Here is a 22663-nt window from a genome sequence, read left to right as displayed (position 1 = left end):
CATCACAATCCGGACTTCAAGATGCATTACAAAGCTGTGATCATCAAGACAGTATGGTTCTGGAACAAAAACAGACACTTAGATCAATGGAACAGAATACAGAACCCAGAAATGGACCCACAAACATATGGCCAACTAATCTTTGACAAAGCAGGAAAGAATGTCCAATGGAATAAAGACAGTCTCTTCAGCAAGTGGTGCTGGGAAAACTGGACAGCGACATGCTAAACAATGAACATGGACTGCTTTCTTACACACAAAAACAAACTCAAAATGGATGAAAGACTAAAACATATGACAGGAAGCCATCAAAATCTTAGAGGAGAAAGCAGGCAAAAACCTCTTTGTGGCCACAGAAACTTCTTACTCGACATGTCTCTGGAGGCAAGGGAAACAAAAGCAAAAATGAACTATTAGTACCTCAAGATAAAAACTTCTGCGCATTGAAGGAAGCAGTCAGTAAACTAAAAGGCAACCAACAGAATGGGAGAAGATATTTGCAAGTGGCATATCAGATAAAGGGTTAGTATCCAAAATCTATAAAGAACTTATCAGACTCAACACCCAAAACACAAAAACTCCAGTGAATAAATGGGCAAAAGACATGAATAGACACTTCTCCAAAGAAAACATCCAGATGGCCAACCGACACATGAAAAGATGCGCAACATCACTCATCATCAGGGAAATACAAATCAAAACCACAGTGAGATATCACCTCACACCAGTCAGAATGACTAACATTAACAACTCAGGCAACAACAGATGTTGGCGAGGATGCAGAGAAAGGGGATCTCTTTTGCGCTGCTGGTGGGAATGCAAACCGGTGCAGCCACTCTGGAAAACAGTATGGAGGTTCCTCAAAAAGGTAAAAATAGAACCACCCTATGACCTAGCAATTGTACTACTAGGTATCTATCCAAGGGATACAGATGTGCTGTTTCGAAGGGGCACATGCACCCCCATGTTTATAGCAGCACTATCAACAATAGCCAAATTATAGAAAGAGCCCAAATGTCCATCTACAGGTAAATGGATAAAGAAGATGTGGTGCACACACACACACACACACACACACACACACACCATGGAATATTACTTGGCAGTCAAAAAGAATGAAATCTTGCCATTTGCAACAACGCAGATGGAACTGGAGGGTATTTATGCTAAGCAAAATTAGTCAGAGAAAGACAAATATCATATGACTTCACTCATATGTGGAATTTAAGATACAAAACAGATGAACATAAGGGAAGGGAAGTAAAAATAAAAACAAGGAGGGGGACAAAACATAAAAGACTCAAATACAGAGAACAAACTGAGGGTTGCTGGAGGGGTTGTGGAATGGGCTAAATGGGTAAGGGGCATTGAGGAAGACACTTGTAGGGATGAGCACTGGGTGTTATACATAGGCGATGAATCACTGGAATCTACTCCTGAAATGATTATTGCACTATATGCTAACTTGGATGAATAATTAAAAATAAATTTAAAAAAATAAATCTCCATCTGTTTCATTTAATATAAGATTTAATGAGTGGAGGTATGCCTGGGTGGCTTAGTCACTTGAGCGTCCAACTTGGGCTCAGGTCATGATCTCACAGTTCCTGAGTTTGAGCCCTGCATCAGGCTCTCTGTTGTCAGCATGGAGCCTGCTTGGGATCCCCCCACCCTTCTCTGCCCTTCCCCTGCTCTCTCTCTCTCTCTCTCTCTCTCTCAAAAATAAATAAACATTAAAAAAAAGATTTAATGAATGGAAACCAGTATAAAAGGAGGTAAAGAGTAAAGAAGTAAAATCAAGGCTGCCTGGGTGGCTCAGCTGATTAAACATCTGACTTTGGCTCAGGTCATGATCTCGCGGTTTGTGTGTTGAAGCCCCACTGAAGCTCAGAACCTGGAGCCTGCTTCAGTTTGTGTGTCACCCTCTCTCTCTGCCCCTCCCCTGTTCACTCTTTCAAAAAATAAACATTAAAAAAATTTTTTTAAAAAGAAGTAAAAGCAAGAGTACTATATTTGGCTCTGTCACTAAGACTTTCAGAGAAAGTATTCCTACTTCAGCTACTTCCAAGCAGGGTTTCAGATGATGAGTAGGGAAGGGGTTAGCAGTAGGCAGGGGTAGATAAGGGACCCTGGGGAGGCTGATTACAGCCATGATGGCTCCCCCTGGGCCAGCCTCTGCCTTGGCTTCAAGGCTCACCAAAGTGGCTCTCAGACCCTCCTGGCCCTCCTAATCCTTGAGGTGTCCACCGTGCCCCCAGCCCCAGCTGCATATGTGGGTGGGAGGCTATAGCTGTGGACAGGTTCTGGAAAAAAAAAAGGATAAATGCATCCCAGACCTGTGCATGCTACATGCCACGAATAGAGTCATCCAGTTCCTGATAAGGTCCCAATAAAAAGTCAGAGATAAAAATCCTTGGTGGCAACCCAGTCAGGACCCTCTCACTCTCTCTATTTATTTTTTTTAATTATTTTTTTTTTTTTAGTTTTAATTTTTATTTTTGAGACAGAGAGAGACAGAGCATGAACGGGGGAGGGGCAGAGAGAGAGGGAGACACAGAATCTAAAACAGGCTCCAGGCTCTGAGCCATCAGCCCAGAGCCCGATGCGGGGCTCAAACTCACGGACCGTGAGATCATGACCTGAGCTGAAGTCGGACGCTTAACCGACTGCGCCACCCAGGTGCCCCTCTCTCTCTCTTTTTAAATTCAAGTTAGTTAACATAGAGTGTAGTCTTGGCCTTAGGAGTAGAACCCAGTGATTCATCTCTTACATATGATACCCAGTGCTCATTCCAAGTGCCCTCCTTAATGTCCGTCGCCCATTTAGCCCATCTCCCCACCCACCTCCCCTCCAGTAGCCCTCAGTTTGTTCTCTGTATTTAAGAGTCTTTTACAGTTTGCCTCCCTCTCTGTTTTTATCTTATTTTCCCTTCCCTTCCCCTATGTTATCTGTTGTGTTTCTCAAATTCCACATTGATATCTGTCTTTCTCTGACTGACTTATTTTGCTTAGCCTAATACACTCTAGTTCCATCCATGTTGTTGTTGCAAATGGCAAGATTTCATTCTCTTTCATTGCCGAGTAGTACTCCATTGTATATATATAAACCACATCTTCTTTATCCATTCGCCAGTCGATGGGCATTTGGGCTCTTTCCATAGTTTGGCTATTGCCGATAGCATTGCTATAAACATTGGGGTGCATGTGCCCCTTCGAATCAGCATTTTTGTATCCTTTGGATAAATACTGAGTAGTGTAATTGCTGGGTCATAGGGTAGTTCTGTTTTCAACTTTTTGAGGAACCTCCATATGTTTTCCAGAGTGGCTGTGCCCGTTTGCATTCCCACCAGCAGTGCAAAAGAGTTCCCCTTTCTCCACAACCTCGCCAACATCTGTTGTTGCCTGAGTTGTAATGTTAGCCATTCTGACAGGTGGTATCTCATTGTGGTTTTGATTTGTATTTCTCTGATGTTGAGTGTTTTCCAAAGAAGACATCCACGTGGCTGACAGACGCATGAAAAGGGACCCCTCTCACTCTTGAGAGCTTTGTACTTTCTCGCTCAATAAACTCTATCGCTTTGCTCACTCTCTGCTGTCTGTGAGATTCATTCTCTGACTCTGTGAGACAAGGACCAGCGTCTCTCCCACCCACCTGTGACATGACTTATAATGAAAACATATGCACAAGAAAATAAAATTGATACAAAGAGAAAAATCACAAAGCATGTTCAGGAAGGAAGATGATTATACCACGGGCCAGAAAGGAAAGGACTATAATTAAATGAAAATTTTGGCTGATTTAGAGACTTGTAGTCAGACTGTTTTATCCACTCCTGTCCACTCCCCCATCCCAACTCAACCACTGTGCAGATGAAGCGGCTGCTAACACTTACACAGTGCTCTTTTCAGGTCATGATCATGAAAAGTCAAGCCACTGAAGACAGTCGTGCTGTATGAGGCTTGCAGGCTCCGGAGAGGTGGCAGAGCTGTGCCCTCTGATCAGCTGCCATGGGTATTTTACTGGGACAGAAGTACATAAGGAGAAGTCCTCCTAATCTGAGACAAACCATGTACCTAAAGAGGTGAAAACAGCACAGGTTGAACATGCTGTTAGGTGGACTCAAAATATATACTGTAGGAATTCAGGCTTCGTCGGCTAGAACGACCGGGGAGTCTTCTGCAGGAGGAGGGATTTAGGGTGGGCCTTGAAGAAAGGTAGGGCTTTGATAAGGGCACTTGGGTGGGGAGGGCACAACAGTTAGCAAGGCAGCAATTTGCATGACCAACAGTGGCAGGACAAGACCTGCCCGGGTATGGCTTGGGAGGTAGGGGGCAGTAGATGACTGATTGACCACATACTATATTCCAGAACCGTACTATACGGGAAAGTTAGTTTGGATTTAGGACCCACGAAGGTCACTGAGGAGAGGAGAAACACAATCCAAGCTGCATTTTAGGAAAAGTCATCGGGTGATGGCTGGATCAGCAAGGGGAGAAATTAGAGGAGGCTAGAAGATGAATTAAGAGGCCACTGAAGTAACCCAGGCCTGGGGATGAGGGTGGGTTAAGGATTAGAGTGATGACAGTAGAAGTAATAGCAAGAAAAATATGACATTAAGGAAGAATCAGTAGTAGGTGGTGACCAAATATTTGGGGGAAGAGAAATGTCAAGGAGCATTAAGGTTAAAACGTGGCTGATGTAGAGAATATTCTATTAAGTACATTACTAGCCATCAGGAGAGAAGTTGTTAAAAGGTTCGTAGAGCTTTTTCCTAGTAAGAGTGAGGAATGTCAGATAAACTAGATCCAGACCGAACACTGAACTTTCATAGAGAAAGGGATCTATTATCAAGACATAGTTTTTCTCGTCTTAAATACCACTAGGGAAGTGGATATTTTTGATCAAATGACTGTCACAAGATTTAGAAAACCTTTTTGTAGAGATTCATAGTGTGAAACATATGGGACTTTCGTCTTGTCTTTAGCCCTCCCATCTGTGAGGTGAATGAACCTAATTTTAGACATCCTAAAGAAAGATTACATCACTTGTTCTAATCTTTTCTTCCATCAGAAAATTCGCTATATCTTATTTTACATGCTAATTGTTTTGAGCACTGGCTTCTATATAGTTAAAAAAAAAATCATTCTAGGGGCACCTGGGTGGTTCAATCTGTTGAGCATCTGACTCTTGATTTCGGCTCAGGTCATGATCCCAGGGTCATTGCATTGAGCCCTGCGTTGGGCTCCGCATGGAGCATGGAGCCTGCTTAAGATTCTTTCTCTCTCTCAGGTCGCCTGGGTGGCTCAGTTGGTTGAGCGTCCGGCTTCAGCTCAGGTCATGATCTCACAGTTTGTGAGTTCAAGCCCCACATCGGACTCTATGCTGACAGCTCAGAGCCTGGAGATTGCTTCGGATTCTGTGTCTCTGGCTCTCTCTGCCCCTCCCCCACTTGTCCTCTTTCTCAAAAATAAATAAACATGAAAAAAAAAGATTCTTCTCTCTCTGAAAAAAAAATCATTCTACTATTTATTCAGTAGTTAAAATCATTCAGTGGTTAAAAACGGTCCAAATGACATTGGTCATTAACAGTTGACTAGCAGAAATAGGGATGAATATATACTCAATTTGAATAGTTTCTTCCTATTTTGGGTAACACCAGATAGTTCCTAAGGTTTAGTTTAGTGCCAGTTTAGAAGAAGGACCTAATGTTATTGTTGTTGTTCGAAAACACACAAGAGAAATCAAGTCGTATCAGATATGAATGGAAAAGACTGACAAGGCCATTCATACTATCTGCATGCAATCAATGGAGGGGAAGGCAGCTCAGGGTCAAGGATTCCTGAGGAATGCTGCACTAGAATTGCCCTACTTAGCAATGAACAATTTCTGTTAATCACACAATATTAGTAATTTTTAAGATACAGAGAAGTTACCACCTAAAGGGAATTGGTAGTTATTAATTTTAAAAAACAAACTACAATCCTTTGGTGTTCAACAAACTAGATTTTCTTGAAAGAGGAGGACTGTCTCCATGGGCAGTTTTCTAAATTGTAAGGCTATTAGTCTCATGTTTAACACATGGCTATTTTCATTTGTTGCTCTGTTTTCTTCTCAGACTATTTTCTTTCATTTACTACTGTCCTAAACAGACTACACTTATCTCCCTTAGGACACCAGCAATGAGAATCTGGCACTGGTCATTGGCACATCCCGTGTTTGGACCATCTGAGTGTTATTCCTGGGAATCGGAAATTCTAAAAATTCAAAATTGCTTCTACTTGTAGTCTCCTACTCTAGGTATCATTTTATTCTGTAAACAGACTCTTGGGACATAACATTCTGCATTTAAAGTTTGTTTTATGATAAGCTCCTGTGCAACGGGCAAAATGTGTGGATGCTCACAGGAGAGAGGAAGGTGGGTGGGCGAGGGCCTGTCATGGCTGTCAGATCAGAAACCCATTCCTGGTTTGCTTCTTGCTCCTGCAGACCTGAAGTTGCAAAGAAGCACAAAAATACAGTGGCAAAAACTGAAAACAACCCAAAAGTCCTTCAGTGAAGGGATACACGAATTCTACCTCTGCAAAATGAACTACTACTTAGCAATAACAAACTATTGATTCCTACAGCAACACGGATAAACCTGATGCATTTTGCAAAGTCAAAGAAGCCACACCCAAAATGCTACATGGGATATAGTCCCATTTATATGACATTCTGGGAAAGGCAAAACTATAGGCACTGAGAAATACCAGTGGTTGCAAGTTGGGGGTAGCAGTTTTGGGGGTAATGGGGTGGTTACATGGTATGCATGGGTCAAAACTCACAGAATTGAACACCATAGAGAATTTTACTGTACATAAATGAAAAAAAAAATTTGTTAGGGTAGTGGCTTCCTTTGGAGTAGGAGCAGTGACTGGGAGGGAGATTGAGGGGGGTACCTGGAGCGGTCACGTTCTGTTTTTTGAGCTTCATGCAGATTGTTACGCGGGTAATGTTGGTTTGTAAACATTCAGTGAGGTTATGTGCTTATGATATTCATACATTCTACATATGTATACTTCAATAACAAGTAAACAAAAAAAGACACTGGGAGAGAATTCCAGCCTTCACTGCCTTCTAGTCTCCTTCCCCTCATCTTCCCCCACCAGTGTACTACTCTTGTATGTTGATAGAAACTGCTAGAAAAATTGTAGTGTTAAACTCTCCCTGGTCAGGTGTGCTACCTATTCCTAAAAGTTTCAAACTTTGGTTTACCTGACCACCAATTCTGTTCACAACGCTGTTTGGCAGACTAGAACTTTCTTTTTCTTTCTTTTTTTTTTTTGCCATCTCTCAGGTAATCATATTTGGAGGAGAATGAAGAAAGAGCGGTAGTGGAAAGTCACTGAGAAAGTAATCACTAAGTAGTGACTATTCTAAGTCAAGTTAAATAAGAGAAGATGTATCTTACCCATGTGATTTAAATAATCGTTTTTCAGGCCTGTTTCTAGACTCTCAATAATGAATGTTCTGTAAAACTGCTAGGGACTGTTGTGTCTAGTACCGTGCAGGTGTGAGAATGGCTTAGAAGATCTTGATGCCTTCCATGTTTAAGGTTGAGGTAGGGCAGGCCAATCTCTGACATCTCTGGAGTAGGGACGCTTAGAAGAGATGAGTAAGCAGGATCATAGGGTACTGAAAAGTAAATAATTTCCTAACTGAAAGTCCATCGAAGAAAATTTCTCTATAGTTGATGAAGAATGGTGGACCATGTTATTCTCTCAGTTTTCTGCTACCAATCATAAACACACTCCAGAGCAAGGGAAGAATAGGTAGTGAGAGTCAAGCATCAGATGTTGTGATCAGTTTTTGTACACACTGCTTTACTTAACCTTTATAACAGTCCTGCAAGGTAGTCATTCAAACCCCATTTAAAATATGGCAAAATGAAGGCTCAAGGTAATCTGTACAAGGTGAGTTGCAACAATTCCAGGCTTCTGATTCTAGAGGAAAAGGGAATTAACTTTTAGAATGTACTATGTGCTAGCCTTCCTTATTTATAATCTTATTCTCAAAATGTTTCCACTTTACAGAGAAGTAAACAGAAAGAGGGATGGCATGATTTGCCCATGGTTAGTTACATAACCAGTGAGTGGCCAAGCTGGTATTCAAATGAAGCTCTGATTCCACAGCCTACATTCTTCACATTGTAGTATTCCACAGCCAAAGCCAACGAGAGCTGTACTGTGCAATTCTGGAGGCAGATAAATGGAGTCTTTAACATTGGACTAAAACACGAGATAATCTAAACTGAGGTCAGAAAAGTGACATTCGTGTTTTTCCCTGATGGCTTTCAAATTCAAATCTCTCAATAAAATCTCTTAAGTTTATTGATATTTACTTTCTTTTAGTCAGTAATTCAAACCTTGAGGGACTGAATAACCCACTGAATTCAGCTTAGAGCACAGAAGACAAGGAACTGGATGGTAGACAAACCAACTGTTCAAGGAACCAGGAATCAAACGTTCTAATGCTCCTCAACTGTAGTGTAACTTTGGTTAAAACATGAGGATCTCTGGGCTTGTTTTACCATATGTAAATTAAGAGTATTCAAGATAGAATTTTGGAAGGTAAGTTGTTGACTCTGATACTTTAGAAAACAAACTTTTCTTATGAGTAAAGTCCCCAAATTGCCATCTTTGGAATTTAAATAGTAAATAGTGGGTTATCAGGTATTTGTAAGAATCTGTTCTGCAAGCTTGCTTCCATCATTTTTTGAAGACCCTTGGGAAGATGTGGAACAAAAAAGCAACCAGAAATGTGTAGTCACATTTAAGAGGCACTTTTATTTTTGCCAACTTAAAAATATTAAGCATATTAAAAATATAAATATCTCATAAAACATTTGAAATACTGTTATTGCCTGTGTATTGTGGACTTTTTTTTTTTTCTTCTAATGAATACCGTTCCATTTTTGGTTCTAAAGAAGTTTTTTGTAGGTCACCGTGACAGTGCTAGGCTGACTTCTTTCTCAGAAACAGTCATTTCAGCTGTGATGGGAATGACTTGTTCCATGGGTCTGTCCTTACTTGTTGTGTGACTCTGGGCAAGGGCCTTCATCTAAGTCTGTCTCTGTAAAGGGGCACTAAAATAACACAATTTGAGTCACAGTGCCTTACACAGTAGGGGCTGAAAAACAAGGTAGATTAGAAAGAACTTGGGGCAGAAAGACTTGGATACAAACACCAAGCACTGCTGCTTACTAGCTTGTCACTTGGGCAAGTGATTTCACAGAGGGGCTAGTAACTCTTAAATTCTTATCTTTTAAAATTAAATGATAATATACTAAAGTGGCTATTACACAGTAGTACTAAGCAATTAGTACTTTTATTAATAATTCTATACAATCTAGAAAGTTGCACAAAAGTTAGTATTTTCTTACAAAAACATCACTTAACAAGGACATCTGAAAGCAATGTAATACACATTTTAAGAGTTAAATGGCACTGTTTTCATAATCTCTTGGTATTTTATAACATGTAACCAATAAATACTTCAAAATGGCTTATGCTGGCTGGGGTCTTGCTGCAGAGTGATTCTGGGGCTCTTGGGCTCATTTTACAATAATTTTCTTCTAGTTGTTTTATGTTTGGTAACAACTTACTATAATTAGCATTATAGCCATAGTATATATTTCAATGTGTTAACATACTCAATTCCAAAACCTATAGAAGAAATTTGATTAGGTTTCCTAATGGCCCATGAAGTCTATTTGTAAATTACATGATGCTCCAAGTTCGAAGAAAATGTCAGCTTGTAAAATATTATTTTCTTTCAGAATTCAAGACACATTTAACATATGGATTTTACAATAAAGTTTATTAGCTGTTCTCCTCTTTCTCATAAATGGAATGGATAATGTTGATAATCCTTTACAAACCAGTACTCATTTGTTTAAGAAACCGTAATGAGGAGGTTGTCAAAAACACATATTTAATAAACTCCAAAAAGCAAAAGGAAGGCAAACAATATTATTAATATAAAAGACCAGAGAAGTTGATTTCTGAAATCACATCTACCTTTCACTAAAATTTCTTAAAATTGCCCACCATGAAGATCTGTGCAACTCTAATGCAGAGCAGCTACAAGAGGTGAAAGGTGTGCAGTCTGAAGGGAAAACACACACACAAGGCTTTTCCTTCTTTGTCTACCAGTGAAAGGAGAAGTGGAAGGAGAGGCAGAGGGCCAAATCCAAACCCAATGACAAGAACAACAGTAACAAAGAAACCCAAAACAAAACCAGGAACCATCTGAAAACTTTTGTAGAAAAGAGGAGAACATGCCTATACTTTTGTATGTAATCTAATTTCCCTAAAGGTTCTTTCCACAACCACCATATCCCTGTTTTCAGTTCACGTGATTAAGGAAGATAAAGTCTAATCAATTAATATTTAATTTAAAAACCAAACAAAAAGTTAAGAGTAGGTGGCAAAAGAAAAAATATATTTTAAATATATATATGTTTGTGTGTGTGTGCAACTATGTAAAGAAAATAATTCCCATAGTTACAGAGTTTAGTTAAAGAAAGTTTTATATATATTTATATATATATATATATTTTATTATAACAAAATAGGCAGTTACTGTGGGTAAAATATTCATTAAAATCTGATCCCTAAGAATACATTTAAAGTTTTAGACTATGAATTGGACTCCTTTTCCATTGCCATGAGTACTACATCATCACTAGAATGTCTGTTCTGCCTGTATTTACGTCTATGAAATTTTCTCAACCTTCTGTGTAAAAGGTGAGCTCCCCTAGCACCTAAACACGGCCTCAATTCAGAAACTGTGATGATCATTATGTTTGAACTTTTGTAAGACACTATAAATAGTGTTGCACAAGTAGATTAAAAACATTTAAACACTGCTATTCCTAGCAAATGTACTAAGAACCCTCAAACAATAAAAGACTTGAAGAACTCTTATGAAAAATGAATATCCCTTGTGAAATTATGCAAGTTAACGTAGACATTAATTTTGAAATTAAAAACCACATATTTTCCTTATTTGTCTATAATGAAATATTGGCTTTGATAACACAAGTCAACTGAGAAAAGGACTTGAGAGTTAATATATTGGCCAAACCATGCTATTAAAGTTAAGCGTGCACTGTTGCTCAAAGTTTACTAAATCACTGTTTAACACCACTTTTCTTTCATTTATACTGAAATTTGAAAAGAATGTATATAAAGCTTTTCTGAAAATCTCTTAAAGTTACTTTCCCTTAAACATTAAGGAATTTTACCACAATTTCCCAGTCTCCCCAAATCCTTAATAGCTGGTCAGGCCATTCCACCTTTAGTTCTGAAAAATGGCCACAAACCAATAGCGACATAAAGTAATACAGATGCTACAACTTGAAGGAGACACCAGATGTCAAAACTAAGCACAACCATACACCATGATGAGTGGGATATGATTCAACATGGAAGGAGTATTGCAGACAGACTCCAAAAGAAAAGGGCAAAGAAATGTCAAAGAAAATGAAATCGTGGAAAAGAGAAACCGAGAAACATCAGTCTTCATAACTTTTCTTTTGCTGGAACCCATATGTAAGGACCAGACTGTTCTTCTATGATCTGCTTCACTTGGTTGTAAATGTCTTCCAGCGTATCTCCCTGTACAATAGCTGTAACAGAAACAAAATCAGAAACCTCCATTAACTGTCTATCTTTACCATCACAATCATCGGTGAAATAGAAGCTAGATCTTAGAACTAGTTATTCATCCAGCAAGAGACCATTTATGTATTGTTTGCTTAGTAGTAAGTGCTCATTTCATTAATTTTCATATTTGAAAAATGTAAGAATTTTTATTTTAAATGCTGATTGAAAATGAGACTTGGCAATTTTTACTTAGTTTTGTGTATTTGGAAAATACACACTGAAGCATCTAGAGGCAAAGGGGCATCTGCTTGCAAGTTACTCTTAAATGTTTCAGAAAAAAATTAAATGTGGTAAAATGTTAACATTTAGAAAATATAGGTGAGAAGTGTATGAGAATTGCTGATACTATTCTTGTGATTGTTCTAGAAGTCTGAAATTATTTTAAAAAAAGAAGGAAAAAAGCACTTGAGTTACAACACCAAGGCATGTGATGTACTTATGAACACCTGAGGAATACTTTAAAGGACAAAATGAATGGGAGATTTGGGAATTGCTACCCACTCATTTCTTTTTAATAGTATCTTAAAATGGATCAAAATTTATGAAGCGTAAGGGAAAAGTCAGTTTCACAGAAGAAATCAAGTCTGAATCTATTTTTCTCCAGTCTAGTATGTCCTAATCAGCAACTTAAGAAACACTAAATTTCAAGATTCCTCATCAGCACTGCCTAAATTAGATGAATTATTCTGAAAACCACAGTATTACTTACATAGTATTAATACCTAGTATTAGCCACAGTAAATAATTACTGATAGATGTGGGCATAGTTCAAAATCCATTTCAATAGGTCAGTTCATATGGCTCCAAATCAAAATTCTATTAGGGCACTGACACACATGATACCAACCTGTGAAATGTTCAGTAAATTCTTGTTCCAGTTTCATGGCTCTCTCAAATGTCTTTCTGGCTTGTTCTTCTGTCAGACGCTTATTCATTTCCCTATGCAAGTAAATTTAGGAATTGCTAATTAATACATTATAATACTTTTTGAAAGAAGATGAGGAATTAGAAGAGACACATAAAACATAAAATCATGAAGAGTTGAGGTTTGTTGAGAATATATATATGTCATTAAAAATTAGATTTAGGGGCGCCTGGGTGGCTCAGTCAGTTGAGTGTCCAATTCTAGATTTCAGCTCAGGTCATTATCTCAGGGTCACAGAATCGAGGCCTGCATCAGACTTTGTGCTAAGCGTGGAGCCTGCTTAGGATACTCTCTCCCTCTGCCCCTACCCCACTCTCTCTCTAAAAAAAAAAAACATTGGATTCAGTCACTAAGTATATAGCTTTATGCTTGGAATGACACTGGGTTTCAACACACTTTTGCATTGGCTCAAGGCAGCCAAAAAAACTAAGCCTTAATGTCACAGTTTTCACTCTGATCAAAATTTCATATTAAGATCTACCTACCAATTTACAGGTAACAAAGGAGACACATGAACATATCAAAGAACACCATGAGAAGGCAATCAGCAAAATATAGTCTAGGGAGAACTTTGCAGAAGAAATGATTTAACGAATAAATTGAAAAAAAAAGAGAGATGGAGAGAGAGTCTATAGATTAAAATACTTAACAACAAACTGTCACAAGTAGATCTCACCTGGAACTTGATTCAAACCAATTGAAAAAACATAAGCAAAACTTATGAAACAATCAGGAAAATTTGAACTATCTGATGATATAAAAAGTTGTTTTAGGTGTGACATCATAGAGATGTTTTCTTTTTAAGCTTTTAATTTTTTTTAATGTTTATTTTTGAGAGAGAGGGACAGAGAAAGGGGGAGGGGTAGAGAGATAAGGAGACACAAAATGAAGCAGGATCCAGGCTCCCAGCTGTCAGCACACAGCCCGACGTGGGGTTTGAACTCACAAACCGGGAGATCCTGACCTGAGCTGAAGTTGGATGCTTAACCAACTGAGCCACCCAGGTGCCCCTATTTTTATTTTTTAAATATTTATTTATTTTGGGAGAGAGAGAGAGAAAGCACAGGCCGGGGGAAGGGCAGAGAAAGAGGGACAGAGACAATCCCAAGTCCAACACAGGGCTTGGAGATCATGACCTGAACTGAAATCAAGAGTCAGAAGCTGAACCATCACCATAGAGAGGTTTTCCAATAACAGAATTCTTATCTTTCAAACATATACTGAAATATATAGATAAAACCATATAATGTCTGGGATTTGTTTCAAAATAATCTGGTGCGGAGGGGTAGGGAGGTGGTGGGATAGATGAAACAAGATTGGTCATAGCTGGTAATTATTGCTGCAGCTGGATGATGGGTATATGAGAATTTGTTCCCAACTTAAAGGGAAAGCGTTCAATATGTCATCATTAAATATGATGTTTGCATATATGTATATGTATGTATATTAGAAACAGTGTGAGCAGGGAAGAATGGCAAAGGGAAAGAGAAAGACTTTTTTTAATGTTTATTTTTGAGAGAGAGAGAGAGAGAGAGAGAGAGAGAGAGAGAAAGAGAAAGAAAATGAGCAGGGGAGGGGGGGCAGAGACAGAGGATCCAAAGTGGGTGTTGTGTTGACAGCAGACAGCCTGATGTGGGGCTCGAACTCACGAACTATGAGATCATGACCTGAGCCAAAATTGGACACTTGACTGACTGAGCCACCTACATGCCCCTAGAGAATTTTTTAAGCAATTTTTTAGCTTTTTCAAGTTATGTGTGGAGCCCAATGTGGGGCTCGATCCAACAACCCTGGGATCATGACCTGAGCCGAAATCAAGAGTTGGATGCTCAAGTGACTGAACCACCCAGGTGCACCAATGCTTGCTTTGATATTTTGTAAATGACCTTTGTCAGATTAAGGAAATTACCTTCTGTTCACAGTTTGCAAAATGTTTGTTGTCATGAATGGATGTTAATTCTATTAAATGCTTTTTCCGCATTTGTTAAAATGCTCATATGTTTTGGATCCTAATATCTGTTAATGTGGCACATTTACATGGATTTTAGAAAATTAATTAAAATTGTGAAAAAATATACATAACATAGAAGTTATTATTTTAAACATTTTTAAGCATACAGTTCACTGGCATTTGTATCTTCACATTGTTGTGCAACCATTACCACCATCTAATCCTGCAATTGTTTTCATCTTGTGAAATCAAAACTATATTAAAAATAACTACCCATTCTCATCTCCTCAGCCACTGGCAACCACTATTATACTTTCTGTCTCTGTAATTTTGACCACTCTGAGTACCTCATGTAAATGGAATCATACAGAATTTGTCTTTTTGTGACTGGTTTATTTCACTTAGTATAATGCCTGCAAGGATCATCCATGTTGTAATATACTGGAGAATTTCCTTCCTTTATATTAAATTTATTTTGTGTTTATTATTTTTTTTTTTGAGAGAGAGAGAGAAAGAGAGAGAGAGGCAGGCAGAGAGAGAGGAAGACACAGAATCCAAAGCAGCTCCAGGCTCTGAGCAGTCAGCACAGAGCCCGATGTGGGGGCTCAAACTCACAGACCGTGAGATGGTAACCTGAGTTGAAGGTGTATGCTTAACCAACTGGGCCACCCAGCTGCCCCTCCTTTATATTTATAGACCATATTTTGCTTATCCATTCATCCACTGATGGGTGCTTAGGTTTCTTCCACATTTTAGTTATTGTGAATAGTGCTACTATAAACATGAGTGTACAAGTACTTCATCAAGGAAGCGGTATATACCCAAAAGTGAAATTGCTGGATCATATGGTAACTCTATTTTTAATGTTGGAGAAATCACCATACTATTTTCCACAGCAGCTGTGCCCTTTTACATTAATTCCCACCAACAGTTTGAGAGTTCCAATTTTTCCATGTCCATGTCAGCAACTTGTTTTTTTGACAATAGCCATCCTAATGCATGTGAGATGGGATCTCATTGTAGTTTTCATCTGCGTTTCCTTAATGATTAGTGATGTTAGCATCTTCTCATGTGCTTATCAGCTATATCTTATTTGGAGAAATGTCTATTCAAGTCCTTTGCTCATTTTTGAATTGAGTTGTCTTCTTTGTTGTCTTAGTTCTCTCTATATAATGGATATTAATCCTTTATTAGATAATATGATTTGCAAATACTTTCTCCCATTCTGTGGATTGCCTTTGTACTCTGTAGATAGTGTCTTTTGATATACAAAACTGTATTATTATATTTTTTAATGTTTATTTTTGAGAGAGAGAGACGGAGTGCAAGCAGGGGAGGGCAGAGAGAGAGGGAGACACAGAATCTGAAGCAAGCTCCAGGCTCCGAGCTGCCAGCCAAGAGCCTAACACGGAGTTTGAGCCCACAAACTAGGAGACCACGACCTGAACTGAAGTCAGATGCTCAACTGACTGAGCCACCCAGACGCCCCCAAAATAAAATCTTTTAAAAATAATAAGAGGCACCTGGGTGGCTCAGTCAGTTGAGCGTCCGACTCTTGATCTTGGCTCAGGTCATGATCTCACAGTTCGTGAGTTTGAGCCAGGTGTCAGGCTCTGTGCTGGCAACACGGAGGCTGCTTCGGATTCTGCCTCTCCCTCTCTCTGCCCCTCCCTTTCTTGTTTTCTCTCTCTCAAAGTAAATAAGCTTAGACAAAAAATATTTTATTTTTAAGTAATCTCTACACCAAACATGGGGTTCAAACTCACAACCCTGAGTCACACGCTCCATAGACTGAGCCAGCCAGGTGCCCCTGATATACAAAACTTTAAAATATTCATGGAATCTAATCTGCTTTTGTTGTTACCTGTGCCTTTGGTATCAGATCCAATAAATCAATGCCAAATCCAATGTTGTTTTCTTCTAAGAGTTTTACTCTGTTACATTGTTACATTTTACTTTTGTTACATTGGTCATTGATCCATTCTGAGTTAATTTTTGTATATATGGTGTTAGGTAAGGGTCCAACTTCATTCTTTTACATATAGATAACCAGTTTTCCCAGCACCATTTGTTGCAAAGACTGCCCTTTCCCCCACTGAATGGTTTTGCATCCTTGTCAAAAGTCATATATAGGGCAGTTTACTTCTGACCTCTTTATTCTACTCCATTGGTCTTTTTAATTTCATTTTTTTTCCCATCATGATAAGTGTACTCTTTAATCCCCATCCCCTATTTTCTCCATCCCTCTACTCACCTTCCCTCTGGTAACCATTAGTTGTCCTCTATAGGACAGTCTGTTTCTTGTCTCTTTTTTCCTTTACTCATTTGTTTTGTTTCTTAAATTCCACATATGAGTGAGATCATATGGTATTTCTCTTTCTCTGACTTACTTAGTTCAGCATTATACTTTCCAGCTCTATTCATGTTGTTGCAAATGACAAGATTTTCTTTTTTTATGGCTGAGTAACATTCCACTTTATATACATACCACCTTTTTTTAATCCATTCATCTATTGATGGACACTAGGGCTGCTTATATAGTTTGGCTACTGTAAATAATGCTGCAATAAACATAGGGGTGCACTGGTGCACATATCCCTTTGAATTAGTGTTTTTGTATATTTTGGATAAATACCCAGTAGTGTGATTTTTGGATAATAGGGCAGTTCTGTTTTTAATGTTTTGAGAAACCTCCATACTGTTTCCCACAATGGTTGTACCAATTTGCATTCCCACCAACAGGGCATGAGGGTTCCTTTTTCCTGCACATGATTATCAACATTTGTTTCTTGTTTTTGATTTTAGTCATTCTGACAGGTGTGAGATGATATCTCACTGTAGTTTTGTATTCCATTGGTCTTATATATGTGTTTATACCAACAGCACAGGTTTTGGTTACTGTAGCTTTGTAGAGAATTATGAAATCAGGAAGTCTGAATCTTCAAGTTTGTTGTTGTTCTTTTAAGACTGTTTTGGCTATCTGGGGTGGGGGGGGAGGGTGTCTTGAGATTTCATATGTATTTTAGTATGGGCTTTTCAATTTCTATTTTTAAAAAAATTTTAATGTTTATTTATTTTTGAGATTGAGAGAGAGCACAAGTAGGGGAGGGACAGAGACAGAGGGAGACACAGAATCTAAAGCGGGCTCCAGGCTCTGAGCTGTCAGCACAGAGCCCGACGCGAGGCTTGAACCCACGAACTATGAGATCGTGACCTGAGCTAAAGTGGGACACTTAACTGACTGAGCCACCCAGGCACCCTGGGTTTTTCTATTTCTGCCAAAAATGTCATTAAGATTTTGATAGACATTGCACTGAATCTGTAGATCACTTTGGGTAGCACTGACATTTTAACGACATTAAATCTTCTAATCCATGAACATGAGAAATGTCTCCATTTATTTACATCTTCTTTATTTTCTTTCAGCTATGTTTTGTAGTTTTCACTGTAAGTGTTTTTCTTTCATTTCCTTGGTTAATTCTTAAGTATTTTGTTCTTTTTGATGTTATTGTAAATGGAATTGTTTTTGTAATTTCCTTTTCAGATTGTTCATTGTCCACATATAGAAGTGTAACTGGTTTTTGTGTTGACTCTGTATGCTGCTATTTTGCTGAATTTATTTATTAGTTCTAATAGTTTTTATGTGCAGTCCTTAGAGTTTTCTACAGATAAGATCATATCATCTGCAAACGGATAATAATTTTATTTCTTCCCTTTCAATTTGGATGCCTTTTATTTTTCTTGCTTAATTCCTCTGGCTAGTATTTCCAGTACCTATGTTGAACAGAAGTGGTAAAAGTAGGCATCCTTGCTTTGTTCCTGCTCTTAGAGAAACAGCTTTCAGTCTTTCACTGTTCAGTATGATGTTTGCTGTGGGTTTTTCACACATGGCTTTTATTATGTAGAGGTAGTTTCCTTCTATTATTTTGTTGTGTTCTTAATCATGAAAGGGTATTAAATGCTGCCAAATGTCTTTTTTCCCTTTTTTAAGGTAATCTCTACACCCAAGGTGGGGCTTGAACTCACGACCCTGAGATCAAGAGTCACATGCTGTACCAAATAAGCCAGCCAGATGTCCCTGTCAGATGCCTTTTCTGCACCAACTGAAATGATCATGTGTTTTTTCCTTCATTTTTGTTTCCTTCATTGTGTTGTTATATTATGTTGATTAATTTTCATGTCAAACCACCCTTGTATTCCAGGAATAAAACCACTTGGTAATGGTGTATAATCTTCTTAATATTTTGGTGAGTTCTATTTGCTAGAATTTTGGTGAAGATTTTTGCATCAGTGTTCATAAGAGATACTGGTCTGTAGTTTTCTTGTACTATGTTTCCTTCTCTTGTATTATGTATCTCTTTCTCTTCATTTTTTTGAAAAGTTTGAGGAGGATTATTGGCATTAGTTCTCTAAATGTTTGTAAAATTTACCAGGGAAACCATTAGCTCCAGGGGCTTTTCTTTGCTGGGAGGTTTGATCACTGATTCAATCTCTTTAGCAGTTATAGGTCTATTCACATTTTGTATTTCTTTTTGATTTAGTCTTGGCAGGTTTGTGTTTCTAGGAATTTGTCCATCTAATTTATATAATTTTTTGGTGCACAATTGTTTATAGTACTCTTATAATCCTTTTTATTTCTGTAGAATCACTGTCTTTTTAGATTTTAGGAATGTAAATATTTTTTTCTCCCTTTAGTCCACCTAGCTAACGGGTTGTCCTTTTGTTCTAATAATCAACTTTTGGTTTCACTGATTTTCGCTACTGTTTTTTATTCTTTTGTTGATCTCTGCTCTAATCTTTATTATTTCCTTCCTTTTGTTAGTTTTGAGTATAGATTGTTCTTTTTCTAGGGGTAGGGGCTTGCAACAATGGGTATCTGCCTCCATGTCTGCACTTCCACAACCAGAAGAAGCAATCAGCTATTTGAGCACAATTCTCTAAAATTTGGGGAACCGAATCCTTATTGCCCACCACCTTGGCCCCCACAAATTGCTCATGTGTGGCCCTGCTATGGGGTGAAGGTGGGGATATGGGTAGCTGCTACCAGGTTAAAAGCTGAGATTAACAAAAATGAACCATTCAAAACATCCCCTAGAAGCTGCAAGCCTTCAAGACTGCTGCATTTCAGAGTAGTTACTTCTGACAGATTCTGTTAAGTCCAATTGCTCTCTAGGTGGGGAAGTGTATTCCTGGTGGCTCCTACTCCACCTTCTCTCTAGCTCCACCACTGGTTAATTTTTAAATGTTTACCTAACCTTGCATTCTTGAATAAATCCAACTTGGTGGTTATATTTTATCTTATTAAAAAAAATTAACTGTTGAACTCAATTTGTTTATATTTTGGTAAGGATTTTTCCATCTATATTCATGTTAAGATTGGCTTATCATAATTCATTTCCTTATCATATTCATTTATTTTCCATAAAATTAATTGAAGAATCTGGGTAAGATCTGCATTACTAAGCTTTTGGCAGAATTTAGTAAGTCCTGTTGGCCTAGTGTTTTATTTCTGGGAAGGTTTTTCATAACAAAGTTAAGTTCTTTAATAAGTTTAGGACTAGCTTTTCTATTTTTTTTTCCTTTTCTATTTCTTAAGACTTTTTTGAAGTTTTTTTTAAGTATAACCTTCAAACATAGAAGACAATTGTAAATATATAGCTTGATGAATTTTTACCAACTTACACTTACCTGTGTATCATCTAGTACCTAGATCAAGATACAGAATATTATACCAGCAATCCAAAATTTGGATGTGCTCTTTCCAGTCACCTACCTACCCTCAGAGTAACCTCCATTTGACTTCTAAAGCAATGATTAAGTTTGGAATCACAGAATATGTATAAATACACACATATATGTGTGTGTGTGTATATATATACACACATATACATATGTGTGTATATATGTGTGTGTGTGTATATACACACACACACACACATATATATACACACACACACATATATATACACACATATGTATACACACATACATATATATATATATATATATATATATATATACACACATATGTATATATGTGTGTGTGTGTGTATATGTCTGTATTTTTTTACTCAAAATATGTTTATGAGATTCTTCTATACTTTTGTGTGCAGTTGGGAGATTGCTCATTCTCATTACTGTAGAATATTTCATTGTGTGAATTTATGTATTCACTGAGACATCTGGATAATGTTTTTGGTTATTTTCAAAGGTTCTTCTATCAGCAATATAGTACATGTCTTTGGTGAACACATGTAAACATTTCTGTTGAGTATATACAGTTTTAGGAGATACTGTAAACAGTTTACCAATGTGGATATGCCAATTGATAACTCCTTATCAGTGCAATGAGTTTCATTTGTTCCATATCCTTGCTAATGATTGATGTTTTCTGTCCTTTTTTTTTTTTTTTTAGCTATTTTGGTGTGGGGGCTAGTATATGACATTATGGTTTGTTTTTTTTTTTTAAGTAGGCTCCATGCCCAATGTGGGCCTTGAACTCAGGACCCTGAGAACAAGACCGCATGCTCTACCAATGGAGCCAGCCAGGTACCCCAAGGTTATTTATTTATTTATTTATTAAGTTCTATTTATTTATTTTGAGAGAGACAGAGCAAGAGAAAGGAGAGTGCATGTGTGCGTGCATAAACCAGAGGGGGTTGCAAAGAGGAGAGACAGGATCCCAACCCAAGCAGGCTCTGCACCATCAGCGCAGAGCCTGATGTGGGGCTCAAACTCAGGAACCATGAAATCATGGTTCCTGAGCCAAGGTCGAGTTGGGACACTTAATCAACTGTGCTGCCCAGGCACCCCACAACATTATGGTTTTAATTTGCATTTCCATGTTTAATTGAGCACCATTTCTTATGTTTATTCATTATTTGGATATACCCTTTTGTGAAGTGTCCAAGTTCTTTGATCATTTTATTTGATGCATAGTAATATTTCCATTTTCATTCCTGGTATTATTTATGCCTTCTTTATTTTCTTTTTTTAACCTTTGTTATTAATGGCTTATAATATTTTTAAAGAAAACGTTTTTCATTTTGGTGACCCTGTTTACCATGTTTGTTTTCTATTTCATTACATTTCTACCTTCTTTGGGTTTTACTTTTTTTTCCTAATTTCTCAAAACTTTAGATTTTTAATATCTATTTGATTTCTTATATTCTTTCCTAATATTTAAGGCTGTGGACTTTCCATTATTAAGGCTATTGCATTTTCCAAGTTCATTCACTTGACAATTTCATTACCATTTAGTTCAAAATATTTATTAACTTATGCTGTGATTTCTTCTTTGGCCCATACAGAAGTACAATGCTTAATTTCCAAATATATGGGAATTTTCTAGTGATATTTTAATTATTGATTTCTATTTTAATTTCACCATGATCAGACAATGTTTGTTTCCAATCACTGAAAATTTGTGGCTTAGCATATGATTAGGCTTGGTAACTGTTCTATGTGTACTGGAAATTAATGTGTAAATTCTTCAGATACTGAATGCAATGTTTTTTACATATGTCAGTTAGGTAAGGTTTTTAATTTGTGCTGTTCTATATCCATACTGATTTTTTGTTTTATTATTCTATTACTTCCTGACTGACATGTTAATTTCTCCCACTATGATTCTGTATTTTTTTCTTTTATAGTTATCAATTTATGCTTTACATATTTTGAGACTATATTATTAAGTACAAATGTATGTATGAATATACCTTCCTGATTGGGTCAACCTTTCATTTTTACGAAATGTCCATCTTTATCTCTAGTAATGATTTCTTGCCTTTAGGTATATGTTGATAGCAATATAAACCAGCTTACTTTTGGTTAATGTTTGCATGGTATATCTTTTTTCTAGTCTCTCACTTTCAGCTTTTCCACAGCCTAATATCTAAGGTGTGTCTTATGAAAGCAATATGTAGTTGATGGGTATCATAACACACGATTCTAAAATATGGCACCTTGGCCTGCTGAATATTTTAAGCTTAAAGGAATTTGAAAGATGGCAGGTATATGAAGGACTCTGATCTTCCCCCCAAGGCGGGTCAAGATCCTCATGTGAGAGGTGGTATTCTT

The 22663-nt window shown here is 37.6% G+C and overlaps 1 protein-coding gene across 10 annotated transcripts in view; it reads right to left on the bottom strand.

Annotated features, from left to right (window-relative positions):
• Positions 1-9839: 9839 nt before the first annotated feature.
• The window catches only part of DLG1 (discs large MAGUK scaffold protein 1), a 275223-nt gene continuing 262399 nt past the window's right edge, over positions 9840-22663 (bottom strand). For all 10 annotated transcript variants that reach the window (XM_047100299.1, XM_047100300.1, XM_047100296.1 and 7 more), the window contains 2 exons: positions 12556-12647; positions 9840-11671 (listed from right to left, as the gene is read on the bottom strand). In XM_047100299.1, the coding sequence (XP_046956255.1) occupies positions 11565-11671; positions 12556-12647 (199 nt within the window). In that variant the 3' untranslated portion in view covers positions 9840-11564. The remainder of the gene's footprint in view (positions 11672-12555; positions 12648-22663) is intronic.

Source organism: Lynx rufus, unplaced genomic scaffold, assembly GCF_022079265.1.
Source record: "Lynx rufus isolate CCGP_SWC_20201006 ecotype Redwood Valley unplaced genomic scaffold, mLynRuf1.p SCAF_5, whole genome shotgun sequence".
Taxonomy (NCBI): Eukaryota; Metazoa; Chordata; class Mammalia; order Carnivora; family Felidae; genus Lynx; species Lynx rufus.
The sequence above is the reverse complement of the archived record's forward strand: the minus strand, read 5'-3'. Positions and strand labels throughout refer to the sequence as shown.